At 41.3% G+C, this 27,595-nt stretch overlaps 1 protein-coding gene across 9 annotated transcripts in view; it reads right to left on the bottom strand.

Moving 5' to 3' along the window:
- Positions 1–27,595, bottom strand: part of LOC109681673 (rho guanine nucleotide exchange factor 3) — a 299,591-nt gene that overhangs the window by 14,423 nt on the left and 257,573 nt on the right. For all 9 annotated transcript variants that reach the window (XR_012436325.1, XM_074044006.1, XM_074044008.1 and 6 more), the window contains 4 exons: positions 10,054–10,224; positions 6,840–6,902; positions 4,271–4,367; positions 4,032–4,108 (listed from right to left, as the gene is read on the bottom strand). Coding sequence is in view for 8 of the 9 variants with exons in the window: in XM_074044006.1 (XP_073900107.1) it covers positions 4,032–4,108; positions 4,271–4,367; positions 6,840–6,902; positions 10,054–10,224 (408 nt within the window). In the remaining variant the exon portion in view is untranslated. The remainder of the gene's footprint in view (positions 1–4,031; positions 4,109–4,270; positions 4,368–6,839; positions 6,903–10,053; positions 10,225–27,595) is intronic.

Below are 27,595 nucleotides of genomic sequence, written 5' to 3' on the forward strand. Positions count from 1 at the left end.
TAAACATTTGGCTGCTTCTTTTACATCTCTTATTCAGATTATTTTCTCACTGACTGAAACAAACAAAAAGTTACCAGGGAAGTAATATTTGAAAGGTTTAATAGAGAACTTAGCATTCCTTGGAAATATGCTATAAAACTCCTTCGATTTGTGTTAAAGAGAGCTGCAACCTTACATTCAAAAGTAATGATAATGGTACACATACACACACACACACACACACACACACACAGATGTGGCACTTGTAATTTAGTTTCAGAGTTAATTAAAAAACACCTCCGGCTCTCTTAATTTAATTTCTACTTCCTCGCCTCTTAAAAGACCTGGAAATGACCAATGTTTTCATTAATGGAGAAATAAATTAGCAGTAACCATTGGATATAAACTAGTGAGGAACCCCAGCTGCCCTGCTGCTCACTGTCCAATGGGCCATTAGTCTCTCTGATCCTGCCACCTGCTACCATGGTAACCAAGTCAAGTTTTGGTGCTGTGTTCACACCTGACAGGGTGCTCATTTCCTGGGCATGACTCAAAAAAGCTATCTGGTTCAGCTGCTGTTTAGAAAAGACCCCAAGTGATCTTTAGCTTGACACAGGAGGAAGAACATGTATGTCTTGGTTCTCAAATACAAACACACTCACTTGTTTAAAGTATGAGAGGAAAACTTAGTGGTGAAGTGGACAGTCCCTGGAAGTAGAAACAGATTTAAAAGCAAACTTGGACAGCTATTCATGGATGACTTTTCCAAGCCTCAGTTTCTCCACTTACAGAGTGCATATACTAATGTCTTCTTCTCCTTTAAGGAGATAAGGCATATGGGGCTTGGTGCCTGGTTACACATCAGTACACACTAGTTATTATTATTATTTGTCCCTACAATATTGTACTGAAGAAACCTTGGTTTAGAGAAGCAAAACTACTTGCTCAGTTGCAGTCTGAGGCCTATTCTTACTCCCCTCCCCCCAAAGCTCTGAACTACTTGATATCTCTTTAAATGGACTATCAATTTATAAGGTGCTGGGCACTAGTAGTTCACACCTGTAATCCTAGCTATTCAGGAGACAGAGATCAGGAGGATCATGGTTCAAAGCCAGCCCTGGCAAACAGTTCGCAAGACCCTATCTTGAAAAAACCCAATTGAGCTGGTGAAGTGACTCAAGGTGTAGGCTCTGAGTTCAATCCCCAGTACTGACCAAAAAAAAAGAATTTATAAGGAAAACTCACTTTTTTTTAGAAATTCTATCGCCCTAACATTGTGAAAACTAACATATAATAATAATTTATATGTATCATTATTTTAATTAACTTCCATGTGTTCAGCCTCTCTCTTTGGAACTCAATTTTAATTAACTGAAATTAACATGAGAACTCACTGCAGTGGAGAGCATATAAATTATTACTGAGATTGGAGACTTGGAAAGTTTTTTCTTTGTGACAGGAAAGACTTGCTCAAATAAGTGACCTGTTAGGAAGGGGACATTGATCCTCAGTAATCAGGGTGGTTCCTTAAAAAAAGCAACTACTTGTTTAAGGTCTTCAAAGGAAGAGTAATTGATTCATTCTAAGGTCAAAAGGACCAGCCAGTGCAGTCATGTTTGGGCGGCTCACTTGCTTAAAGGGTTTTTTTTTTTCTTTTCACTTTTTTCCTGGTGGGGGCAGGGGGGGGATAAGTCAATTTTTCATGGGTCGAATGGGCTCTGACTTTTCTCATTTAAAGTCCACTAAGATGTTTATTTTGTTGTTAAAAAGACCAGAATTCAAACAGATGTACCTCTTGGTTTACAGTTCCCACTCACATGGACACCTGCAGTTAAAAGAGGGAAAACATTTAACAGTTCATCAGGCCTGATAAATAAGGCCATTTCTCACGGGGTCTGGCAACAACGGGCCAGTTGTTTAATTTTAGGCTACTCTTCAAGCTGTGAGCCTCCTTGTGATGTCTGATGGGTCCAGATTGCAATGGATCAGCATGGTCACACTTCCTTTGGATATGTACAGAAGAGGACTACAAAAGCTGTCCCCAGATCAAACTAATTTCCTAACACAAGTGACAGATGTGTATTTCAGAAAAAAAGTTAATAACAAGGCAAGTTCCCACAATTTTGCTTCTGGCACAAATTCACAATTTGCATATATGATGTTTAAGGAGTTCTACATTGCTGTCTCATGAAAAGCAGAGTAGTCATTCTGGTAATGCTGCTGAAGTGGTGTGCGCTCCCTCCCCTCACCCCCCTTGCTCTCATCAAAGCACTCAACAGACTCAGGAAGTTTAAGAAATACTCTGCTCATTAAACCTTCTCTGATTCTAGTTGGCTGTCTTTGGAGGAATGTCTGTGGATTAAAGAAGTTGAAACATCTACCATGGCTCATAATAAAACCAAAGTCAAAAATATAAGAAATGATCTCTCCTGAAATATTAAGGCATATTTTCTAAATTATTCATCTTAGAACATTACTTATCTTTCAGATACCCTTGGGATATATCAGTGTTGGTGCTAAAATTAACTCCTAAACTAAAGCTAGCTAAGTCATGAGATCTTCCAAGGTTCTGGATCAAGGCAGTAATTGAGAAGCACAATTTCTGCACATCTGCTTGGCATTGGTGGGAACTGGAAGGTTTTAGGAAGATTACAGTACAAGTATAACTGGAGAACGTGAACTCATAGCCATAGTAGGATTCATAACCTTCGAAACACTCTCCAAACAGCGAAATGACCTCTAATACTTGCTGTGGCACTCCTTGCCTATTTTTTTTTTTAAGACTGGGTGGATCAGAGGGATTAAGAGGCCTAATCTCACTGGAAGAAGCCATCAAGGTAATCTGCTTTCATTACTTGCTGCAATAACAAATGAAAACCACCTGGAGTTGGAACACTCATGTACTCACAGTAGGACACAGGAACATGTAGACTAGGGAGTAGCAGGGACTGTAGCAAAATAGAGATTATCTGTCTTGTCTAAAGTAAATTAAATAAATGAACAGTAACATTATGCACCCAAGAAAAAACAAATTCAGTCTTAGGACTACAAATGTATGAGGCCTAATATAAGGTCACAGCTTATTTCTTTATTTAACTAGGAAAGGGAATGGCCTATGTTGGGATGAAAAAAAAAATATATGCTAAATATTAGAAACATGCACTTTATGTCTTATTACCTTGTTTACATTTTGACATGAGCTTTGTTTTTTTTGGGCAGTACTGGGGTTTGAACTCAGGGCTTCATGCTTGCTAGGCAGGTGCTCTATTACTTGAGTTACTCCACCAGCTCTGTTTTGTGTTGGGTATTTTCTTTTTCTTTCTTTTCTTTCCTTCTTTCCTTCCTTCCTCCCTCCCTCCCTTCTCTTCTTTTCTTTCTTTTTTTCTTTTTGTTTTTTGTGGTACTGGGGATTGAACTCAGGGCCTACACTCTGCCAGCCCTTTTTTGTGATGGGTTTTTTTGAGATAGGGTCTGAGAACTATTTGTCTAGGCTGGCTTTGAACCATGATTCTCCTGACCTCTGCCTCTCGAGTAGCTGGGATTACAGGCATGAGTCACCAGTGCCTGGCAACATGAGAATTTTTTCCTTAATAGTCTAAAAAGCTTTTATTGTTTTATGATGTACAAGAATATATTGATCAATTTTTACTGAACTAAAAATAGTAATAAATATACTAGTAATTGCCCTGAATTCAATTATTACCTAGCTTTATTTTATTTGATGTGAAACTAATAATAGATTCACATGTACCTTTACATATTTTATTGTGAATATGCCACGTTGTCTTTAAATGTAGTAAACCTTTAATAAGAAAAAAATGCCTACATGCCCTGAAGAGATAAAGCCTGAGTGTAATTACAAATTACTAGAAACTTGATCTTTTTTTGATGTCAAACCAATATTTGCCAATAAGAAAAGTCTAGCCAAAAATAAAAAAGGTTGAGCTAAAATGAAACTCCATGTAAATTATTAAACTCTATTTTCAAGCATGAGACCCAGAGTTCAATTAGAAAACCTCCATCTTCAACAAAGATCAGAGAACTTTTCTTACCCAGCCCACAAGGATAGGGCCGACGTGTTCAGTTGAGCCATCGGGCTTCCGAACATCTCGAAGCTGACTAAGGAGCTCTGGCAAAAAACAAACAGAATGCTTATTTTGTTAGCATTCAAATATGAACAGGAGTGGAAGTAGATCCTGAGTTATTCACATTATTGCATAATCACTAACTTACTATAAGACAACTCAATTAAGGCTATAAGTCATGACTTGTTCTGGAAACAAAATTATACCTTCATGTAGAGGAATTAGAGAGTCCAGTGTTCCAAAAATTTGATTCAGCTCTTGTTCTGTCATGATGGAGAGCTTCAGCATGGGGTCATGATAGGCCTGCACAGGAAGGGCAAGAGATAGAAACAGACACTGAAAATCAGAGGAATTTAGCTGTTCATCAAGAGGTACTAGATGATAAAAAAACACTTGGCTGTCCCCATGACTTCTTCCTTGTCACTGTGGAAACAGCAGATAGGGGTGGCTGGAGGGGAGGAGAATCCAGTTCTGTTTTCAGTCTTTTGTGGTTATTGATAAAACAAAGCAGATTCCGCAAAGCTGCTTTATTTTATTTTATCATGCAACTAGGAAAACACACAAATCCTAGGTGCAGAGATTTGATTGTTATAATGTTGTTGTTTTTTTCTTTTTTTCGTAGTACTGGGGTTGGAACTCGGGTTTGCACTCGCTAGAAAGGCATTCTGCCACTTGAGCCATACCTCCAGCCCTGTTATAATGTTTTAAAATTCAACAAGATCCTATACCTTGTAAAACTCTCCCTTTATTAAAAATTAGCTAATTAGCAGGCTTCTTCAGTGAGTACATATTAAAAATGAAGAAAGAAAAGAAAAAGTGATTGGTATCCTTTACTATTGTCTTAAAGCAAAGAGAGCAAAAACCTCTAGCCAATCCTATGACTTTTTTTTTTTTTTTTTTTTTTGCCAGCACTGGGGTTTGAGCTCAGGGCCTCATACTTGCTAGGCAGGTACTCTGCCACTTGAGCCATTTTGCCAGTCCCCTATGACCTCTTATTAAAGATAATTAAACAATAAGAATGGCCAGTGATACCCAGGCCTCTGGGATAGAATACAAAGACAGAGATGTCAAGGTTCCTGCCTCCAGGGATTTTTATACAACTGAATGGGAAGTTTTGTTTTTTCTTTAAGTGTGTGGAAAATGAAATATATTTAAATCAAATACATGTTTAAAAACAGTTTAAGATTAACAGCAGGAGAAATCAAATTGTAACTGCTCTACAGGGTCAAAAATTAAAGTTGGAGCAGCCAAGGGAGGTGCTGAAGGGCAGCCATTTGGTACTGAGAATAAGAACTGAGATTTAAGCAGGGAAGTGACTCTAGCTACTTGGGAGGTAGAGATCAGGTTCCAGGCCAGTCAGGGCAAAAGGTACCTGAGACCCCATCTCAACCAGTGATGTATACCTGCCACCTCAGCTATACAGAGAGGCACAAACAGGAGGATCAAAGTACAGGATGACCGGGCATAAGGTAAGACTCCATCTCAAAAATAACCAAAGCAAAAGGGCTAGGGGTGTGCCTGTCTTAGCAAGCATGAGGTCCTGATTCAGCCCCCAGTACCACTAAAAAAAAAAAAAAAAAGAACTGCGATTTGAGCTGGTGCCTGGAAGATGGGTGGATGTGGATGACTGAAAGGAAAGAGAAAGGTTTCCAGGAAGTCAGGGCCACTACAAGCTAGAGGGTGACTGTAAAACATCCTTTTTCCCTGAGTCTTGGACTGAACTCAGGATCTTTTGTATGCTAGGCAAGAGCTCTATTACTGAGCTACACTCCCAGCATGCATTTGGGGATCTTGATGCAGGAAGGGAAGCTGGAAATATGGCCAGTATGATGTCTCTGAGAGTCAAATGCCTTCCTGGTCCTCTCTGATTTCCTGCTCCCTCCAGCCCTACCTAAAGCTCAGTTTCTTGCCTCCATCTAATGGAAGCTGGATGGCCATCCAGGAACGCTAGAGGTGGGCTTCCTATTAGCAGAAAGTTGGACTAAGGACCCTTCAAAGAAGGGAAGCATCCTTCCAATCTTGGGATTCTCTGAGGAGGCTGTATCGATGGAGGAGCCTGGATTGAGCTTCCAAACTATGGGGGTCATTGGAATGGAAAGGTTTTTGGAGAAAGATTTGTTATCAAGAATATAAATGATACAAGGCATAGGTTTCCTTCTCTTCCTCCCACACAATGTTGATTAAGAAACAAGCTTCCAGCTGGGGTTGAGCTCAGTGATAGAGTGCATGCTTAGCATGTTCAATGTCCTGGGTTTGATCCCCAGCACTAAACAAATCAACCAAAAAAACAAAAACAGAAACAAAAACCAACCAAAAAACCAGTTTCCATATAAAAGACCCTGACTTACGACAGTATAATTGCTTGGTTCACCACTTCCAAGATTCAAATGCCTTTATTTATAAGACACAGTTACAGGTTCAGACATCTATTTTCTCTCACGGACAAAGAAGCCCTGAATGTGAGACTTTTAGGATGATGAAATACACATAAAGCCTGGCATGCATGGGCACTTTCTGATTTAAACTGATGGAGTCTTTGAGGCGCACCAGAGACTCAGAGAGGTTACCCCTTACAGGGGCCAGATGCACAGAGCTGCTCTGCCTTTTTGCCCAGGGCTATTTCTGTACTGCTTGGTTTGTGGTTGCAGGCTTCTCAATTTCTGATGACCTGTCTTAGGCAGGAAGAGGTTGCTCCTAGAGCATCAATGTAGGATTGTGAAATTACTCACAGGAAAAACAACACGAGGTGATTCAAATGACTGGATTTTAGTTTACCTTTTTTGCTAATTTCAAGTCTTCTATCAAGTCTTCTTCTCCTTGAGAAAGCTCAAAAATTGCCTGTAAGAAAAGATAAAATAGATTTATTGAATTCTCCATTTATGTGACCAAATTCAGATGCTGCCGGTTCTAACACTCAAAGCTACAAATCTGCTTAAAGATTTAAAAGGTATTCCTAAAGAATGCACAGCTGGAGGGCTGTGCATGCCCACCCCTTCCCAGGCTCAGGAAAACCTCATGTCATGGCCTCTATTTTATTTACCTTTCTAATTTGAAATAATTATAGAGTCACGTGCAAAGGTGCAAAACTAGTACAGAGAGGCCCTGTGTACCCATCATCCAACTGTACCCAATGTTGGTATCTTACATGACTACAGCATCTTATCAAAACCAGGAAAAATTGGATTGGCTCAAAATTCTTCACTACCCTTTTTGTGGGTCTACCTCAGCTTTCCTCCTCCATCTGTTTTACTAGAGCTCACTACGTAAACTGACCAAATGTGGCCCCCAGGAGAGGAAACCACAGAACTCCACACTAGGAAATACAGCATGGGCTTTGGCGTAGGCTAGGATTCAGGTTCAAATCCTGACTGTAACTTACCAGGTGTGACCCTGTGCTCACTATGCCCTAACCATTTCCTCATCTGCAGAATCCTTTCCTTTCCTTCCTTTCTTCTGTCCTCCTTCACTTCTTTTTTCCCCTCACTGTCAGATTTTACACATTATATATGTATACAACAGTGTACACTTGGGAAAATACAGGAAAGCATAAAGAAGAAAAATTTAAGTAACTCATTTAATAGCACCTTGTTAACTCTGAGGATATAGGAACAATAAGCCTCAGTTTCTCCTACATTCTCACACCCAGATCATTTCTAAGACCCAGTATGTAGGGCTTTACCCCACACATCAAGCAAGCAAGCAATTCTGCAGTGGACATCACCGATACCATTGGTGGTACAGGGGTTTGAACTCAGGGCTTCCAACTCAGGACTTTAAGCTTGCTAGGCAGGCACTCTACCACTTGAGCCACTCTGCCAGGCCCCCCGCCACCTGGTTTAATTCAATTCAGTTCTGATGCTATTTACCTAGAGATAGCATCAGATCCACAAGTGAGGGTCAGTCTCCAAGACAACACCTCCTTCAGATGTCAACTGAAAGCCCAGGTTGTAGGGTTGACACATGGCTCAAGTGGTAGACCACCTAACAAGTGTGAGGCCTTAAGTTCAAAATCCAGTACTGCCAAAAAAAAAAAAAAAAAAAAAGTCAAGTTTGTTTGTTTTACCTGTGCTTTTCATCAACTGGTTATACCTCAGGGTCCCCGTGCCCCCTCTCTAGGTTTAATTTTCTAGGGCTCACAGAACAACACTTAACATTTACTGGTTTATCTTAAAGGCTACAGATGAACACCAGGTGAATAGGGGAAGACACAGGAAAGGGGCATCCATTCTCTCTCTAGGGGCACCATCCTCCAAGAACCTCCATGTGTTCAACTAGCTGGAAAAAAGCTTTCCAAACTTTGTCCTTCTGGATTTTTATGAAGACTTCATTATACCAGCATGACTGATTAAATCATCGGGGCACTGGTTATCAACTTAACCTTCCGCCCCACTCTCCTCCCCAGAGTTTAGGGACTGGGGCTGAAAGTCTCACCCCTCTAATCCTGCTTGTCTCTAATCCTAGTGGGTCCCACATGAAGCCACTGGTGACAGCCATCGGTCAGCCCATTTGCATACAAAATGTTTTTTCAAAGATATGAGGAGTTGTGTGCCGGGAAATAAGATAAATAACCAATATATAATTCACTGTATCACACTAACCACTAAGATTTTGCCATACTTCTTCACAGGAGTTTTTTGGGTCCATGTATTACTATTTTTATTATTATTACTTTTACTATTATGGCAGTACAGGGACTTGAACTCAGGGCCTCATGCTTGTTAGGCAAGTGCTCTACCACTTGAGCATGCCCCCAGCCCTTTCTCCTTTAATTAATTTCCACATAGGGTCTTGTGCTTTTGTCCAGGGCTGGCCTGGTACCATGATCTTCCTACCTACAGTCTCTTGAATTGCTGGGATTGCAGATGTGCATCACCATGGCCAGCCTACATGTCTTATTTTTTAAAGGCTTTATTGATTCATTCATTGTTGAATAGATAAGTTTACATGGTATAAAAAATTTATAGTGTCTAGTTGGACACATGGTAAAAACTTTCCCTTTTCATCTTCTTCCAGCCACCCCAGGAGGCAACACTATTGCTAGTTCCCTTGGTATCTCAGAAACAACTTATGGTTCTACAAAGAATACATACGTGCACACACATTCATTTTCTATTTTTTATATACATGGCAACATGCTCTATACCCTGTTTTGTGCCTTGCTTTATCTACTTAGCCAAATGCAAATTTGGGCACTTGTGTTTCTATAGCTGTGTAGTAGTCCATGGAATTAAACCATTTCCTAATAATAGATGTTCAGGTTCTTTCTCAATCAGTACTCCTAGAAAAATTACTGCAGTGAACAATCTCGCACCTATCTTTTTACCCAAGTACAAGTAAATTCCTAGAAAAGAATCTGGAAATTTTTCAAGTAACCCTTTTGCCAATGTCAGGTTCTCCACAAAAAATACAGACTCCAAGATTCTTGCTATTGGACGCACACGTGAAGTCCTTCACCCAACACAGCCCATAATAAACCTTCCGCCGAGGGTAATGTCATCACAACTACTTAGGACTATAGATACAGAAAATTTACAGGGAATGAAGTGAACTGTATGTACTCCATGGAAAAGATGTTTTTCCTTTACAAAGTTAAGCTGAAGTTCCATTAGCTGAATATTTTTAAATATTCTAGAAGTTGCTACCAAAATGTAACTAAAATGGTTGTTTTTGTGAACTTCAGAATCCTAACTAGACACTTGGCTTTCACATTGGCTTTTGGTGGTACTGGGGATTAAACTTGGGGCCTCACTCTTACTGGCAAACGCCCTATCAGTTGAGCCACCGCAGCCCTCACACCAGTTTCTTTTTACAGTAGGGGCCACACCCACCCAGCTGGCTGCTGGTTTCTCAGTTCCTTCCACCCCTGATTGTCCTCCTCCCTGTGCAATGAAGAACTGATCAGGAGACCAGGCAGCCCTGCCTGGCTCTTGCCTGCAAGGGCACCTTTCTTGCTGGCCATGTCTGCCAGCAAGATGGGCCCCAAACCTACCTCCTGACGCTTGATCTCCTTGGACGTAAGCATCTGATTGACACACACATCGAAGGTCTCACTCCACAGCTTACTGTCTCTCCGCTTTGTGCTTGAAGAGGTGGCATTTCTGGACCAGGGTCGGGGGGCCAGGATGTCAGGGCGGCTCTCGCTGCGGAAGCTAATGGACCGCTAAACAATGAGGAAAACAAACCATCACAGTGTCAGCAGCAGGACTGGGTGGATCCTTTGAGCGGCTTCCTGTCCTTCTGACAGAACATAAATCATACATTCACAAGAAAGAGAGGACATGGTCACAAGACCTTTAGGAAACAGGACATTGTCTTGAGTCTATGTGCTGAGGAAAATTGGACAGGGAGCACCCATCACACACGTGCTGGGAGCATCGTTGCATCTGTGCTACCTGGACACAAAGTGTACCAGAGAAGTAGAACATGGATGGTCAGGCTTTGCACAGGAGGGCAGCTCTCTGATAAGCACTGAGCTCTATTTGTTTCCAGGGGAAATCTCTTCTCTTCAGGACAAGGGATAGTGGTGGATGGCCATTAAAAAATAACCCAAAACATGGGCCAGTGTGTATATTCTCCCTCCATCTAAGAATAGGACTGATTGTCCTTAGGTATCCCCTTGTTCATAGTTTGGGTGGGCTTCTCCAGACCTAACCTGTAAGACAATTCTACCACCCTGGTTCAGGGTGCTGATTCCCCCAAAATTTGCTACATGATTTATGAGGGAAAAAGGGAAGTATCTAGTCTTCTGGGATTGTGAGTTCAGTAGATAACATAATAGAAGCTTCTTGTGGCAACTCTCCCCGATTACGAAGAATCTATTTGTCACAGGAGAGAAGAAAGGGACTCAGAGTGAAGGATGGAGAGACTGACTGACAGAGAAGGAAGGCAACAAACTTTGTCAAGCTTTCCTGTTTGAGCTCCTGGATCCCACTGTACCAGAAGTCAGCAGAGCCACCCTTACAGATTTTGGTTTCCCCTTTTGTGCTTCCAATTATCTCAGCCAAGGTTCTGTCAGCTCAGAGTCCCAACCACCATACAAGCTAAATACCACCTGGTAGTAGGTGGTACCTATTCCTGACAATTTCTTCTTTTCCAAGGAGGCTCCAGTTTCACCACCTCAAGTCCACTTGTGGCTGACATATGCCACATGACCATGATGATTTTTCAAGACAAATACAAAGCATCAGGAAGGAAGGTAAAAGAATCACCTTTAGCCTTCACCCTATAAGATTTCAGCATGTTCACTGGAAACTTTCCCAAGGCAAGGAGGTATTCCTGTGTTCAAAACCCATATTCTTTATTTCACAAGTGTTTTTTGGTACCACTCCCTCTGGCCTGCAGTGTGAAGTTCCAAATCCTCAGCTTGGCACACAAGGCCTCTTATAATCTGACCACAGGCTACATGTTTATGATACATCCTGCCACTCAGCCACAGCCCTCCTACTCTTCAGTCATACTGGGCTAACTGCCATCCCCTAACATGCCATGCTTTGCCATCCCTCGAGTTTCCTGCTTGTAGGAAGGCATTTATTACATTTTAGAACTGTCTAACTGTCTACTCAAATACTACCTCCTTTTGGTAGCCTTATCAATGTTCTTCCTTCCTCTTCTTTCTGAACAAGTGGACACACCTTTGATGTGGCACTGATCACATTTTACTGTATTTATTTATCTGGGGTATGGTTTTGCCTGTGACCTATGAGACGACATCACTAAGACATTCCCAGTTATTTTGACAGATGACAATAACTTTCAATAAAGTAGGATTTAAGGAGAATTTTTTTTCTTTTTTTTTTTTTAGAGTGACTGGGTTTTGAACTCAGGGCTTTGTGCTTGCAAAGCAGGCACTCTACTGCTTGAGCCACACCTCCAGTCGGATTTTTTTTTTTTTAAATACGAGGTATTGCTATGTTGCCTAGAATGGCCCCAAACTTGTGGCACAAGCAATCCTCCTGCCTCAACCTCTCAAGTAGCCAGGCATGCACCACCCTGCCCAACTAAGAGAGTATTTTTAAGAGAACCATTCGGTATAAGAACATTGTTAAATAAGTTATAATTACCTGATGGACAGACTATTATCTACCCATAAAGACAATTCTGAGATAATTTAACACTTACAAATTCTTTCTACGTGACTTAGGATTAAAATCTGTAAGTGAACACTGTACAGTTATGCAAAAAGGGTTCTCAAGCAAAGATAGAAAGGCAATGCCATATGATTCTCTTGGGGTTTTTTTCCCCCCACATGACATTATAGGTAATTTCTGGTTTACTTTATGTATTTTTTTATAACCTAAGAACAATGAATAAGTAAAAAATGTAAGAGGAAACTTCCAAGGGGCCTGTGTGTTATCAGAGCCTTCTGGAAGCAGGAAGCTTAGCTGTGCTGGCAAGTAGCAACACGAACTCCTCAGACCAGCGCAGGGTTCTGTTGAGCTCCCGGGCTCAGTGACAGGCTCATGAGTATAGGACCAGCTTGGTACAGAAGATCAAGAAAGCATTTGTACCAAATACGTGGTTCACTAATGGTATCTCACAGATCCTTACAGTCTCCAAAAACAGTCCCTTCTAAACAGTAACTAGAATAAGTGGTACAAATGGCCTGCACTCAGAAGCAATTAGCCATAGTCACTGAAAGGTCAAAACAAGCCTAGTGAGTCATCAACTAACCCCCCTTTGCGGTTCTGCTGGCAGCAGAGGCAGGAATTAAAGAGCAGAAAGAAAGGAACACACACAAAAAATAAAATTCAAAATGAAACACACTTTCCACTTTCACTTGAAAGAAGCAATTGCCCATCTCATTACATTTTCAGTCCCTGACAAATTTTGGACTTCCCCCACCAGTATGAAAGTAATTTATTCCAGCTTTAAAATTACAGGCATTGTAAAAGTATATAATATTAAGTACAAATTCTCTCCTTTGCCCAAACTCACCTCTTAGAAGCACTACTGTCGAGTTGGTTCTAGATTTTTCCAAACTTTTTCTATGCACTAATTAACATTCTCAGAAAACAAAGTTTTTTCTTTTCACTCAGCAATATCTTTCAGTGTTAGCCTGTTAGACTTACTCTTTAAAAAATACTTGAGTTGAAACTCATATAAGATAAGCTACCCATCTTTAAAATGAGCAAGGCAGTAGCATCTAGAACATTCACAATGTTACACAACTTCTTCTTCCTCCTCAGGCTGAAACATCCGTCACCTCCCGTCACTCCTTTTCAATGGCTGCAGTTGGTGCCCTAAGGTCTGGGTGGACTGGGTGAACTTCATTAACTCCTAATTGATGGACATTGAAATCATTTCCAGCACCTGGCTATTACAAAAAGTGTCTCTGATGAATATCCTTCATGTGTTTGTGCTGGTATTTCTATAAGGTAGGTTCTGGAAGTACAATTCCTTAGTCTAAGAAGTGTCAACATTTTATTTATGTGTTTATTTGCATTGCTGGGGATTGAACCCCAGAGCTCATGCATGCTAGGCAAGGTCAGCATCACCATTTTAATGTTGGCCATGTGTTGCCAAAGTGATCTTCAAATAGGCTTTTTGTACATTTCCCAAATGGGTTTAGGATAGCATACTTTATTCAACTCTCATCAACAAGGTAATTATAAATCTGCAGGCAAAACCCTCATACTTGAATTCCAATACCACTTGAGCCACTCTGCCAGCCCTGTTTTGTGTTGGGTTTTTTCGAGATAGGGTCTCAAGAACTATTTGCATGGGGCTGGCTTTGAACCACTATCCTTCTGATTTCTGCCTCCTGAGTAGCTAGGATTATAGTCATGAGCACCTGGCACCTGGTCTGAGCATATTTTTATGTATTTATTGAAACATTTCCTGGAGAGTTAGATTTTCTTTTGTTGCTGCTGGGGGAAAGTGAGTGAGGTGAGCTATACTTGGCGAGCACCATCACTAAGAATTCCTCATTTTGTGCTTTCTTAGTGATTTCTGGGCTCGGGCATTATGGAGACTATCACTGAGGTTTCCTTCTGTGCCTGCCTGTGCTTAGACTTTTGGATTCAAGCGCTCCAATCCTCACATCCACCCTGCAAGGGGAGGGTTTGTTCTCATTTTACCAGTGAGGAAACTGAGGCTGAAGGAGGCTAAGGCACTTGCCAGGCAGGATCTAAATCAGATCTGTTTCTTCTCAGAGCCTGGGTGCTTTCTACTATAGGTAAGCACCTGCTGGATGCCCAGAGTCATGCACTGACTTCAACGAGAGGAGATCCAGCATTCGTCTTCTAGGAATGGAAATGTAGTTAAAGAAATAGAAGGCATTTGTCTGGGTTTTAGGAATAATGACTGATCTTTGACCACTCAAACTTCAGATTTACACCTTGAGTTACACTGGATTAAACCAAACATTTTGGTTTTTCTTACTCCTCTCAGATGGGGATGGATATTGGAAGGAAAAATCTGAAAAAAGAACTAAAGAATGCTGGTCAGGAGTGTGGTTAGCAGCTGGCTGGCCATGGGGAAAGGAAGTGGACACTGGGCTTATCCCAGGACAGCACCTGGGACACAGGCAGGTGTTCACAACAACTCTGATGACACACCATGGGCTACACCCCAACCACTCATCCACACAACAGGACATAATTATATGATAGAATTAGGATGGAGGAGGAACATGTGACAATTGCTAGAAGAAAAACCCCAAGGACAAGGATGCTTCTTGAAAGAGGAGGCCATCTTAGCCCTTCCAGTGTCCTCATGACTACCCAGCCAGCCCACTCTCTGCTTGATTTTGATTTGTACCATGTGGAACAAAGGAGGGCATCTACAACTTAGAAATCAAAGGTGGGCTGCCGTATGCCAGGCACTGGAGGGGAGCCTTAGAACTCTGCTTACCCGAGAGGTAAGGGTTCTCACTCTCATTTTACAGATGTGGGAACCTGAGGCTCAGAGAAGGTGAAACTTTACCAAAGGGAATGGTGTTTTAGAAATTAAAGCCAGGTGGCCACGGGGAACTCAAATGATGTTTCAGGTCTGCCCTCATGCGGTGTGGCAGAAATGCCAAAATGGAGTTTCACGCTCCTTCTCAGTCTCAGTCTATGGAACTTTCTCAACCTTGTCATCACTAACATTTGAACCAGAAAACCCTTTATCGGGAGGGTCTGTGCACTGTGAGATGTTTAGCAACATCGATGGCTTCCAGTCAGTGGGTACTGGATACCAGTAGCACACTCACCCCAGTTTGTCAAACTAAACATCTCCAGACATTGCCAGTGGCCCTAAGGTGAGAGACACTGGCCCCCCGGAAGGAGGAAAAAGGCACACCTGGAGGAGAGGGACACAGTCTTGGGAGGGACCACATAAAAACAGAAATACATGCTAGGTGTGGTGGCTTACACCTGTGATTCCAGATGGACATCAGGAGGATTGAGGTTCAAGGCCAGTCCTGGCAAAAGGTTCTTGAGACCCCATTTCAACCAATCAGCTAGGTGTGGTGGCATATACCTGTCCTACCAGCTACAGGGGAGATATACATAGGAGGATTGTGGTCCAGGCCAGCCTGAGCAAAAATGTAAGATTCTTGTTAGAAAAATAACGAAAGCAAAAAGGGCTAGGGGCATGGCTCAAGGGGTAGAGTGCCTATCTAGAAAGTGCAGGGCCCTGAGTTCAAACCCCAATACCCCCCTTAAAAAAACAAAACAGCAGCAACAAAAAAAGAAACATACATAGATCTGCCAGGGTGTGGAGATTTTGCAACTGAACTGAAAAACGTTCTAGGATGAGCAAGAAGTTTCCATGAGGGAATCTGGCCTAGCAAATGAATTGAAAACCCAAAGCTCATAACTACTGTGCTAAAACAACAATGGCCATGAACCAGACACTGCAGATTTAGGAAGTGGGAGCCCATGTTTATGCCCTGGCTGGGCATGTGGAGGAGATGCTGCAGATACAAAGGGGCCTGTCTGTCAGGTGGAAGAGGGGCCCCTTTACATGTCTCAGAGGAAATGTAAGCTCAGCAGGTAGGCATGGAGGGCCAGATCTGATTTGTTAGTGCTGCCTGTTCAGCAGGGTGCTCCCTCATCCTTTCCCCAAAACAGGTCTCCACAGCCAAAAATAACATGCTCTACTAAAGAGTTTAGACCAGGCAAATTCACTTACCATCCTGACTATGCTACTATTTGGTAGCAGATGGTTCATTATTAAATGGATTAGAGGTTAGGACGGAACTGCAAGAGAAAAACACATTCCTATGTGGCCACTGCAGTGAATTAGCCATAATGTACAGTGACCATGGCTAGGATCAGAATAAGTTCTCACCCAACACCCTGGAGGAGTCTCCTACAAGATTTGATTAGTACAATTAGCCTGAAGAGAGAAATAACACTTCCCTGTTGTGTGGCCATATCACATTTGACTCTTGTGCTAATTCTGGGGAGACACTGGGCAGGTTCTTCTTTTAATAGAAGAACCTGAGGATTAAGTGACTGGCCCAAGATAAGTGTTGGAATAGAATGAAGTCCACTTGTTCAACTCCAAAACACAGATCTGAGTTAATAACAAAGGCTCTGCAGTTAAAACAAAGGGCTTCAAATCACTGCAATGGCCAAGGGACCTTGGAAGAGCTTATCTCTTTGGATCTCAATTTCCTCATCTGGAAAGGGTCAAAATAAGGACTCAGAGAGTTGTAGTGAGGATTAGCTAAGATAAAGTATGTCAAAAGCTTAGCCAAATGCCTGGTACTCAGCTAGCAAGAGATGATTGTTACCTATCACTGCTAAGACTATTAATTGCACTGCTACTATTAGCATTTGCTTGTATATAGCAGGCCCTCTTGGTCCATGGGATATGTTCCAAGGCCCCCGGGGGGGTGTTGGAAACTACAGTATACTGAACCCAATATATACTATGTTTTTTTCCTATTCAGACGTACCTATGACAAAGTTTAATTTATGAGACATGGTAAGAGATTAACAATAAGTAATAAAAAATAGAACCAGTATAACAATTCGAGTTATTTAAAGCTTATAAACTGTTTATTCTTGGAATTTTCCATTTAATAATTTCAGGTCACAGTTGACCATGGATAACTGAACTGGAAAGCAAAATCACAGCTAAGGGAAGAGTACTGGAGGCTTTTATTCATTAGCAAACAGCAGACACGTTTTTGAACTACTTGGGCCAAATAGTTCTTTGAAGGATCCTCATTAGAATAACTTATAGGGGAGAAACACTGTGAATAGGACAGTGTTATTTATAAAAGCACAGATCTGGAAACAGCCCGAAGTACCAACAATGGGGATTAAATAAATTATACTGTAATCATAAAATGGAATTATTACATGGTTGTTTAAAAAATATTTCTTTTGAGGGCTGGCAGAGTGGCTCAAATAGTAGAACACCTGCCTAATAAGCATGAGGCCTTGAATTCAATCCCTAGTACTGCCAAAAATGAAAACTGTTAAACACCATAGGATGGGAGAAAAGGGCAAGGAAGTGCCATAGAGGAGGTTAGATTGACTTAAGCACAATGCATGTACAGGTATAAGGCCAAGGTAAAAATCCCATTGAACAATGAACAGACACCTACACAATGAAGGACAAGAATGAAAAATAGGTCATGCTATAGGAGGGGAAGCGTAAAAGAAGGAAGTAAAGAAGGTGAATACGGCTGATGTACTTTCTATATAAGAATGAATATAGAATTAAACCTGTTGAATTCACCATAACAAGGAGACTAAGGTGGAAAGGAGAGAAAAATGGAGGGGATGAACCAGTTCAGGATAAAATACATATATACATGGAATTGTAATAATGAAACTCCCTGTATAGCTATCTTAAACAAACAAACAGTCATTTTTCAAAAATGAAGGACAAGAAGGTAAAAACAGGTCCTGTGTGGGGGTTTGTACCAATGGGAGGGGAGAGTATATAAGGAAAGAGTGAAGGAGGAATAGTAGAAATATGTATTCATGTATGAAAATGGAAAAATGAGACATGCTGAAACCATTCTAAGAGTGGGAGAAGGAGGAGGGATAAAGGAGAATGATGGAGGGGGTGAATTTAACTAAGATATATTGTAAGCCCTTTTGTAAATGTCACAGTGTACCCCCAGTACAACAATAATATGCTAATAAAAATTTAAAAAATAAGCTGGGACTGCCTATAATCCTAGCTACTCAGGAGGCAGAGATCAGGAGGACTGAGGTTCAAAGCCAGCCTGGGCAAATAGTTTGAGAGACCCTATCTCAAAAAAATCCATCACAAAAAAGGACTGAAGTGGCTCAAGATGTAAGCTCTGAGTTCAAACCCTAGTACCGCAATATAAATATCTATTTATTTTGAGAAAAGCTTAATGGTAAGTGAAAACTTGTACATGCAGAGTTAAGTAAGAGAAGGGTGATCCCAATTTAAAATACCACAAAATGTTAGCTGGGGTTACACTGCTGGATGGTGGGATTCTTATTTTCAGCTTCCTAAATCTCTACATTTATTTTCTACACTTTCTAAGTGAAGATATATCAATTAAGTAAAAAGCAAAAATCAGTCGACAAACAGGCAAGACCATGAAGACTGTGTTAGAAGTGGAACTGTAAGCAGTCACATATGTAGAATCTGATTCAGAGTAATGCCTATTAAAAACATAGTGAAAGGGAACACAATTGATTTGTAATCAATAAACGTCAAACTTCAAACACCCAGCAGAAGGGAAATCCATCTGTAATTCAGGGAATTTCTGAGTAGAATGAATGAAAGCTGAAGACAAGATTTGGGTTAGGAGTGGAAAAAATATTACACAATTTACTCAGCCAAAAAGTAGGAAGACTTCCAGAGGCTTGGGGTAGCTGCCAGCCATTTTCATCAGGTACCATAAAATGGCTCTTGAACGCTAAAATAGTCCATGAGCTGGAAATGACAACTCTTTCCAGCCAGGAGGTGAACAAAGTAGGGGATAGCTGGAGAGTGGTATGTTCCAGTTCCAAAGTCTGGTAGCTATTTTTAGATCCTGGCAAACTGTAGGCTTTATTATGACCAATCTTTGACTTTTTGCAAGAAATGCACCACAAAAGTGGTACCATGAACACCCTGTAGAATACTAGCTCCAGCACTTACTAGCTGTGTGACCCTGGGTGCAGGTAAAAACCTCAGGTCTTTCTCCTATAAAGTGGCAATGAAGCTGACCCTGCAGAGTCCTAGAAGAGATGATATGAGGCCATTAATGTCAATACTGATCAGGAGCTGGCTCCCTGTAGATACTCAAGTAATGAGGGTCATAATTACTAAATAAAAAGTGACATGCTTTAAATTACAAGTCAACTATTTACAGCGGCCTCCTATCACTTCAGGAATAATAAAGAACAGCCAAGCATAGGGAGTTCCTCTTGATGTAGAACACATGTTACTTCTCAGCTGCACGGTTACTTCCTAGATGGCAAGGTCGTCTGGTTTCTAGTTTTCTTCCCCAACATACCAGTGCTCTTGTGCACACACAAACCCCAAGCTCATCTCCATCTCTGCCAAGTAACTAGAGACCAAAGACTTTTTACAGTTTGAGAGTTTGTGACATCAGACCTAGGGACTAGGACATTAGACTAGGGACTAAGTTTGAGGTCCTTGAAGAAGAAAATCATGGCGGACATGGAATTAAGCACATAGGCTTAGGTGGTCTTCCTTATTATTTCTGATGTCTACATGGCATCCATCTTCTCATTCCTTCTGAAACCTGAAATATCCTTTGTCCCTTTATCATAGTCATCTCTGAGCCATCCCAAATCCAACACAAATTCCTCCATCCCTTGGTCATTCCTTGCCAGGCAGCCTTCCTTGACATCCCATTCCCCCTAGCCCCAGGTCATTACTAAGCTCTCTTTCTAGTATACTATATTATATAAAATTCTCAAATCTTATTCATTCCTAGCTGTTTACAATGGTAATACACAAGTTTTTTTTACACTTAAATATAATAAAGATATATAATAAAAAGGTAATAGTTCCAATCCATTCATTCATTCTCTACTCATTTTTAACTTTTTTTTTTTTGTGTGTGTCTATACTGGGGCTTGCACTCAGGATCTGCACCTTGAGCCACTCCTTTTTTTGGTGATGGGTTTTTTTGAGATAGGGTCTCGTGAACTAGTTGCCCTGGCTGGTTTTGAATCTCGATCCTCCTGATCTTTGCCTCCTGAGTATTACAGGCATGCCACAGGCGCCTGGCTTCATTTTTAACCCTTACTTAATAGAGAAAAAAGGAGGAAAACATGAAACAGAAAATAAAAGAACTGTAAAAGTCTTTTATAATTGTATCCCCAAGGCCTAACCACTATTAAGAATCTGATTTCATGGTTTTTTCCATACAGATACTAACATGGATGGCTGTGATTAATTGAATACAGTGGTTCTGAACTTCTTCCTTTAAAAAAATGGCTAATATGTGTTAGACAACTAGTACTGAGTAGATTTTACAGTCTGCAAGAACAGGTATGTCTCTTTTTCCATATTGGTTGCCTCCCCATCAACTCTAGGGCAGAAAATAAGTAAGACAGTAGCTACAAAGAATATTAATGAAGAGCACTAATTTATCACATATTTATGCTGCATCTGGGCTAAATGAAATAACTTGCAGGTCTAAAGGCCAGAGAAAAAAGTATTGAAAGTCTGTGGTTAGGGCTGAAGGTGTGGCTAAAGTGGTAGAACTCCAGAATTGCAGCAGGAGCGGGGGAAGAGTGGGGAGGCTGTGGTTACCAGAAACCCTTTTTTTTTTTTTTTTTCATTTTTCTTTTATTATTCATATGTGCATACAAGGCTTGGTTCATTTCTCCCTCCTGCCCCCACCCCCTCCCTTACCACCCACTCTGCCCCTCCCTCTCCCCCCCACCCCCTCAATACCCAGCAGAAACTATTTTGCCCTTATTTCTAATTTTGTTGTAGAGAGAGTATAAGCAATAATAGGAAGGAACAAGGGTTTTTGCTGGTTGAGATAAGGATAGCTATACAGGGCATTGACTCACATTGATTTCCTGTGCGTGGGTGTTACCTTCTAGGTTAATTCTTTTTGATCTCACCTTTTCTCTAGTTCCTGGTCCCCTTTTCCTATTGGCCTCAGTTGCTTTAAGGTATCTGCTTTAGTTTCTCTGCGTTAAGGGCAACAAATGCTAGCTAGTTTTTTAGGTGTCTTACTTATCCTCACCCCTCCCTTGTGTGCTCTCGCTTTTATCATGTGCTCATAGTCCAATCCCCTTGTTGTGTTTGCCCTTGATCTAATGTCCACATATGAGGGAGAACATACGATTTTTGGTTTTTTGAGCCAGGCTAACCTCACTCAGAATGATGTTCTCCAATTCCATCCATTTACCAGCGAATGATAACATTTCGTTCTTCTTCATGGCTGCATAAAATTCCATTGTGTATAGATACCACATTTTCTTAATCCATTCGTCAGTGCTGGGGCATCTTGGCTGTTTCCATAACTTGGCTATTGTGAATAGTGCCGCAATAAACATGGATGTGCAGGTGCCTCTGGAGTAACAGTCTTTTGGGTATATCCCCAAGAGTGGTATTGCTGGATCAAATGGTAGATCGATGTCCAGCTTTTTAAGTAGCCTCCAAATTTTTTTCCAGAGTGGTTGTACTAGTCTACATTCCCACCAACAGTGTAAGAGGATTCCTTTTTCCCCGCATCCTCGCCAACACCTGTTGTTGGTGGTGTTGCTGATGATGGCTATTCTAACAGGGGTGAGGTGGAATCTTAGCGTGGTTTTAATTTGCATTTCCTTTATTGCTAGAGATGGTGAGCATTTTTTCATGTGTTTTCTGGCCATTTGAATTTCTTCTTTTGAGAAAGTTCTGTTTAGTTCACTTGCCCATTTCTTTATTGGTTCATTAGTTTTGGGAGAATTTAGTTTTTTAAGTTCCCTGTATATTCTGGTTATCAGTCCTTTGTCTGATGTATAGTTGGCAAATATTTTCTCCCACTCTGTGGGTGTTCTCTTCAGTTTAGAGACCATTTCTTTTGATGAACAGAAGCTTTTTAGTTTTATGAGGTCCCATTTATCTATGCTATCTCTTAGTTGCCAGAAACCCTTCTTTAACCCAACATTTCTCCCTGGAGGGGCCCCACTGAGGGAGGGGATGCATGTTTCTTTGTGTCAGTTGAAGTAGGAGGAGGGCAGGGCCCCATCACCAGGCAGATACCCACGCTAGTCCCTGAGAGAGCCTAGAAGCAGCATGGGCCACCTGTTCTAATAGTAACTGATTATGACAGTAACCACCAAGTACTGAGGGGGAGTACATTCTAAGTAATGTGCAGTGTTAGGTACTACGGACACAGAGACAAATTAAGAAGCAACCTTGTCATAGAAAAGACAAGGGACCCTCGAGAAGGGATATCTTGTGACCTGTGGCAAAACAGAACCTGAAATGTGATTATGAGTCTAGATTTAGGATGTGAGAACAGAGAAGCAATTCTCCCAAAAACTGACATGCAATCAAGAATAGAACTCTAGCTATATCAAATGACTTTGGTTTTCATACACTTTGGCTGGAATTCCACTTCTAGGGATATAATCAAAGGAAAGAAAGATATACAAACACATATAAGATTTGTGAATGCCAGTACCACACACATACACAAAAGGAGGTGTGGTTCAAGTGCTACAGCACCTGCCTAGCAAGCATGAGGCCCAGAGTTCAAACCCCAAGGCACCCAAAAAATAATAAAAAAAAAAAAAGACTTGTGATTAAGATATCTAAAGCAGTGTTATATATAAATGTGAAAAAATGAGAAGGCAGCTGTTTAACAATAGGAAAGCAATTATTAATTATTATTAACTGATACATCTTTTTGATGGGTTCACTGTAGGAACCCATTAAGAATCAGGCTCATGGAAAATATTTAATGACATGAAAAAAATTCTTATACTGTGAGGTTGTTTTATATTATGAAGACTAAAGCAAGTTAGCTGGGTGCCAGTGGTTCATGCCTATAAATCCTAGCTACTTAGGAGGCTGAGATCAGGAGGATTCAGGTTCGAGGCCAGTCCAGGCAAATAGTTTGTAGAAACCCCACCTCCAAAATAACCAGACCAAAGTGGACTGGAGGTATGGTTCAAGTGGTAGAGTGCCTGCTTTGTAAGCACAAAGCCTTGAGTTCAAACCCCAGTCCCACCAAAAGAAAAAAAAAAAGGCTAAAGCAAGTTAAAAACAGCATATATAATATGCTTATGATTTTGTTTTTAAAAATACAAATGCAGGTGTATAGTAAATGAAAAGACTGTCTGAGTATACACCAAAAGGTTAACATAAGCTTTTGGTGACAGGAATGAGGGGTTACAAGTGACTTTTAATCCCTCTTCCATGTTTCACTACATTTTCAATTTTTTTATGATGCTATATGATTAGAAAATATAATAGAAGGTATTTTTTTAAATATAGGATAAATGTCTTCAACAGACATTCCAAATAGTTATCTAACAACATAAAAAACCCACAGCCTAAATACCCACTCATAGACAAGTTATGTAAAATTAATCATATCAATACATTGGAATATTATAGAGTCAGCCCATAAAAATGCTATCTTCCATAAATAACTGTGATACAGTACTTCTCATCCTACATAAAAACTTCTCATCCAGCTAAATGACAAAGGGATGAAAATAGAGAGATGGAGCAAAAGATGCTAAAGCAAAAAAAAAAGACAAAATAAAATCCAAGGCAAACGGCATTAAGAGAAACAACCAGGGGTATTTAACTTTAAATGAAGGTGCAATACCCCAAGGGGCTGTACCAGTGACAGAAAAAAGCATGTTTGCACCTAACTTCAGAGCCTGGAAGCATGGGAAGATAGGACAGATGGAGACACACAGGTCACCAATCCTCTCCTGTCACCATGGAGGCTTTAGCCCCACAGTGAGCAAATCACACAGAAGAAACTAGAAAGACTGCGACTTCAACTAAGTTCAGGGGCTCTTTGGTACATACGTATGCCCAGAATTATTCTGGAAGGAAATTATTAAACTATTAACAACAGGGGCTGTTTTGGAGTGGAAAACTACACATATTCTTTTCTCTTTCTCTTTTTCCATAATGATCTTTTATAACAGAAAAAATGTTCATGTCCAAAGGGAAGAAGGGCTTCATCACAGGGTAGCAAGCATAGCACTGCATCACTGGCTGGACTTGGCTCAAATGTGTCCTGCAGCGGTGCACAGCTGTGTATAGAGAAGCAGGGCTCTGTGTGCATCTGGTCCACAGAGAGTATGCTTTTCCTACTTGCACCGGAGGAGCACATGCCAGCCCCTTTCAGAGCTGGGCCAGGTTTTCCTCTCAGGCAGGCCAGGAGGGGATTTATAGGCCTGGAGGGAGTCAGACATCTGTGCTTTAGTCTACCGGTCGCACTATGCTAACCTTCCTGGTGAGGAACAGAGAGGCATACAGTCAGGCTGTCCCTCCCCAATGTCCACAAATGCCGCCTTTGTGCTGAGGCCCGAGCCCCCAGCCCTATGAGCTTGGGGAGGCAAGACAGAACAAATCCTGTAGTGTCTTGCTGCAAGGACCACTCACACTTGTGAATGGGCTTTTAATCTTTTTGGAAGAGGCTGCCAACCCAGAGTGCCCTGATGTCCTCCTGTGCTAACTGTGGTCTCCCAAGGAGCCAGAAAAGCTGCTAAGTGCTCCAGGATCGATGAAAGCATCACGTTTGGGCCTAAGTCATCTCTTATCCTATAATTAAAGGAACCCACCCTGGGAGACAATACTGGATATCCAAAGAGATCCACATGTCTCTAAGGTGCCAGGAGCCAGGGGAAAGGAACAGCTTAACAGAAAACCACGCTGCTCAATATTCTGTCATTATTGCTCTATTTCTTTTCCTTTCCCTCCCTTCCTCCACCTTCCTCTCCTCTCTCTTCCCCTTTCCCTCTTCCTTTCCTCTTTCTACTCAGGGTCTTGCTATGTAGCCCAGGTTGCCCTCAAAATTGATCCTTCTGCCTCAACCTTGAGAGTGTTGAGATTATAGGGGTGTACCAATGTGACTAGCTGACTAGCCAAGTAACTCTTCTATTTTTGCTGAGTTATTTTTGCCCTCTATGTGTAGCCTGGAGTTACTATTTATCATGACATTTGGAAAAGGTAAGTAGAAAATTTATTTTGCCAATAAAAAAAAAAATCTTTGAGGCTTTGGAAACCAATTTCCACAGGTCAGACCCTCCCTTGGGTTTAGCTTTCTCATTCTTGCTTGGCCTCAGTCTACTGGATCTCAGACATGCCTTGATTTCTTTCTGTCCCAGTTCTCTTGGTCAATGCCAATTTCCAAGGTGAAATATAGTCAATATTTCCTGCAGCTTCCTGTGTAGGATTCCCAGGAACAGGAAAAAAGAAATAAAGATTGCCTGGGAAACCAAAAGAAAGACTGGATGTCTTAACATAATGAGCACTTGGGGCCAGGCTGCAGTGGTGGAGACAGTACTCTTACCAGGAGCACAAAAGCCAGTCCAGGCAAGGCAATGACAGCCAAGGGAAGGGACCAAGTGGGAGAGTAAGGTTGGGGGGCATACAAAGGGGACAGGTTCAACTCATTAAGGCCATGTGAGAACACAGGCCCAGCCCTGCCATGAATGTACTAGAAGGCAACTGTGTCTCGAACATAGCAATGTGAGGACAGGAAGAAGAGGCTGGTGCAGGATGAGGGCTCACTTACTACCTGTGGAATGGGTGTCTTTCTGGCTGCAGGGTGGACAGTCCTTGGAGAAATAATGGGAAAAGATAGCCAGTGACATGGGGGTCCCAAATCAAGAGTGGAAACAGCTACAATATGAACTTGAACCATACCTTCTAGGATGGAGAGGAAAGGGTCAAATGCAATCAATAGGCTAAAGAATTTTCAAAAAGTGGAACTCAGTGAAAGGCCAGATGTGCTGGGCTCTGAGGTGATGAATCTTCCAGTGGAAGCCTGTGATGAACTTGTCTGGAGGGCTGAAGGACTGACTGGTCATGAGGGATAGCCAGTAAACATCTTTCTTCACCAGCTTCACAGGCCTTCACCTGGCTCCCCCAGATGACCTTATTTTCATGCTCTCCTGTTCTTCAACAAAAGAGATCAGGGGATATTCAGGGGCCCAGAGGCCCAAGCACTGACATAAACTGAGCCAAACCTCTAGCTAATTGAGTGATAAAGAACTGATTTAGAAGCAAGTGCTTAGCAGAGTTAGCAGAGGAAGGACAGGGCGGGATATGTGCTAGAGAGGGATGGTGTCTGGAGGAAAATAGCAAGGACAGAGTGGGCTCTGTGGATTCATGGCATATTGGCTGAACAGAAACAGGTGAGAAAGAACCCCAAATGGTTCTCAAGTCATGGGTTTTCATAGCATGGGAAATATCTCGGGTTCTGGTCCATTATTATCTTAAATACTCAGAAAGCAAAGCTAAAAATATGTCCAAGCAAAAGCATTTAGGACAGATGAGAAGTGGCAGACTCAAGACTACTGTTCAGCCAAACTGGGTGAGCCTTTCCTTGACTTGACTTTTGTGGATATTTTTATGATTAATGAGTTGGGTCAAAGGCTTTGGACAGGGCTGGTGGAGTGGCTCAAGTGGTAGAGTGTCTGCTTTACAAGTGTGAGGCTCTGAGTTCAAATCCCAGTGCCACCAAAAATAAATAAATAAATAAAATGAAATAAATAAATAAAAGGCCTTGGACAAATCTCAATTTTATAACATAAACTTCATCAGGAATTAAAGAACAACTATGAACACTTGTTAAGTAAAAAATTACTATAGTAGCCAATTTATTTACTTCTTAACTATCAGAAAATCATTGATGGCTAACTAAAGGCCAGGTTGCTAGACCAGGCCCTCTGAATCTACTGTCTGATAAATTTTTACAATGATTCTACAAAGGAACTGGTGACCTTGTGACGAATTTGTCCATAAGGAATAAAAGCAAGACCTAGGATAAGAAGTCACTCATGTGACAAAGTTTTCAAATGGAGAGCTAAAGTTGGAATCGAGATCTTTCCAGACCCTCAAACAAGGGTCAGCAAACATTTTCTGTAAAGGACCAGATAGTAAATATTTTCGGTTTTGTAAACGATATGGTTTCTGTCACAACTACTCAACTCTGTCATTGTGGTTCAAAAGCAGCCACAGACAGTAAGTGAACACAGCCATGGCTGTGTTCCAACAAAACTTTACTATGGAAGTTTGAATTTCATATTGTTTTCACAAATTAAAAAATATCTCATTTTTCCTCCCAAACACTTTAAAAAGTAAAAACCATTCTTAGCTAATAGGCCATAAAAACCCAGGTGGCAGGCTGGATTTTTGTCTCACACTTGGTTGAAGCTACCAGGTTCTGCTACCCTGCAGCATACATCATGTGCTTGTTTCCTTAGGATCCCAGAGATATTTGAGGACAAAACCTGCAAGAGCACGTCTGGGAAGAACACATACCTTGGAAATAGGATTGTGAGAAAAAAACCCAAGAGAAATGGCTCTGACTCTGACTGACTCTAGGTTGCAACTTGAAAATATTTTTCTTCCTTTCAGTCTTCACACTTGCACTGGTTTACTGAAATAAGCAC

Source organism: Castor canadensis, chromosome 10 (genome assembly GCF_047511655.1).
Source record: "Castor canadensis chromosome 10, mCasCan1.hap1v2, whole genome shotgun sequence".
Lineage (NCBI taxonomy): Eukaryota > Metazoa > Chordata > Mammalia > Rodentia > Castoridae > Castor > Castor canadensis.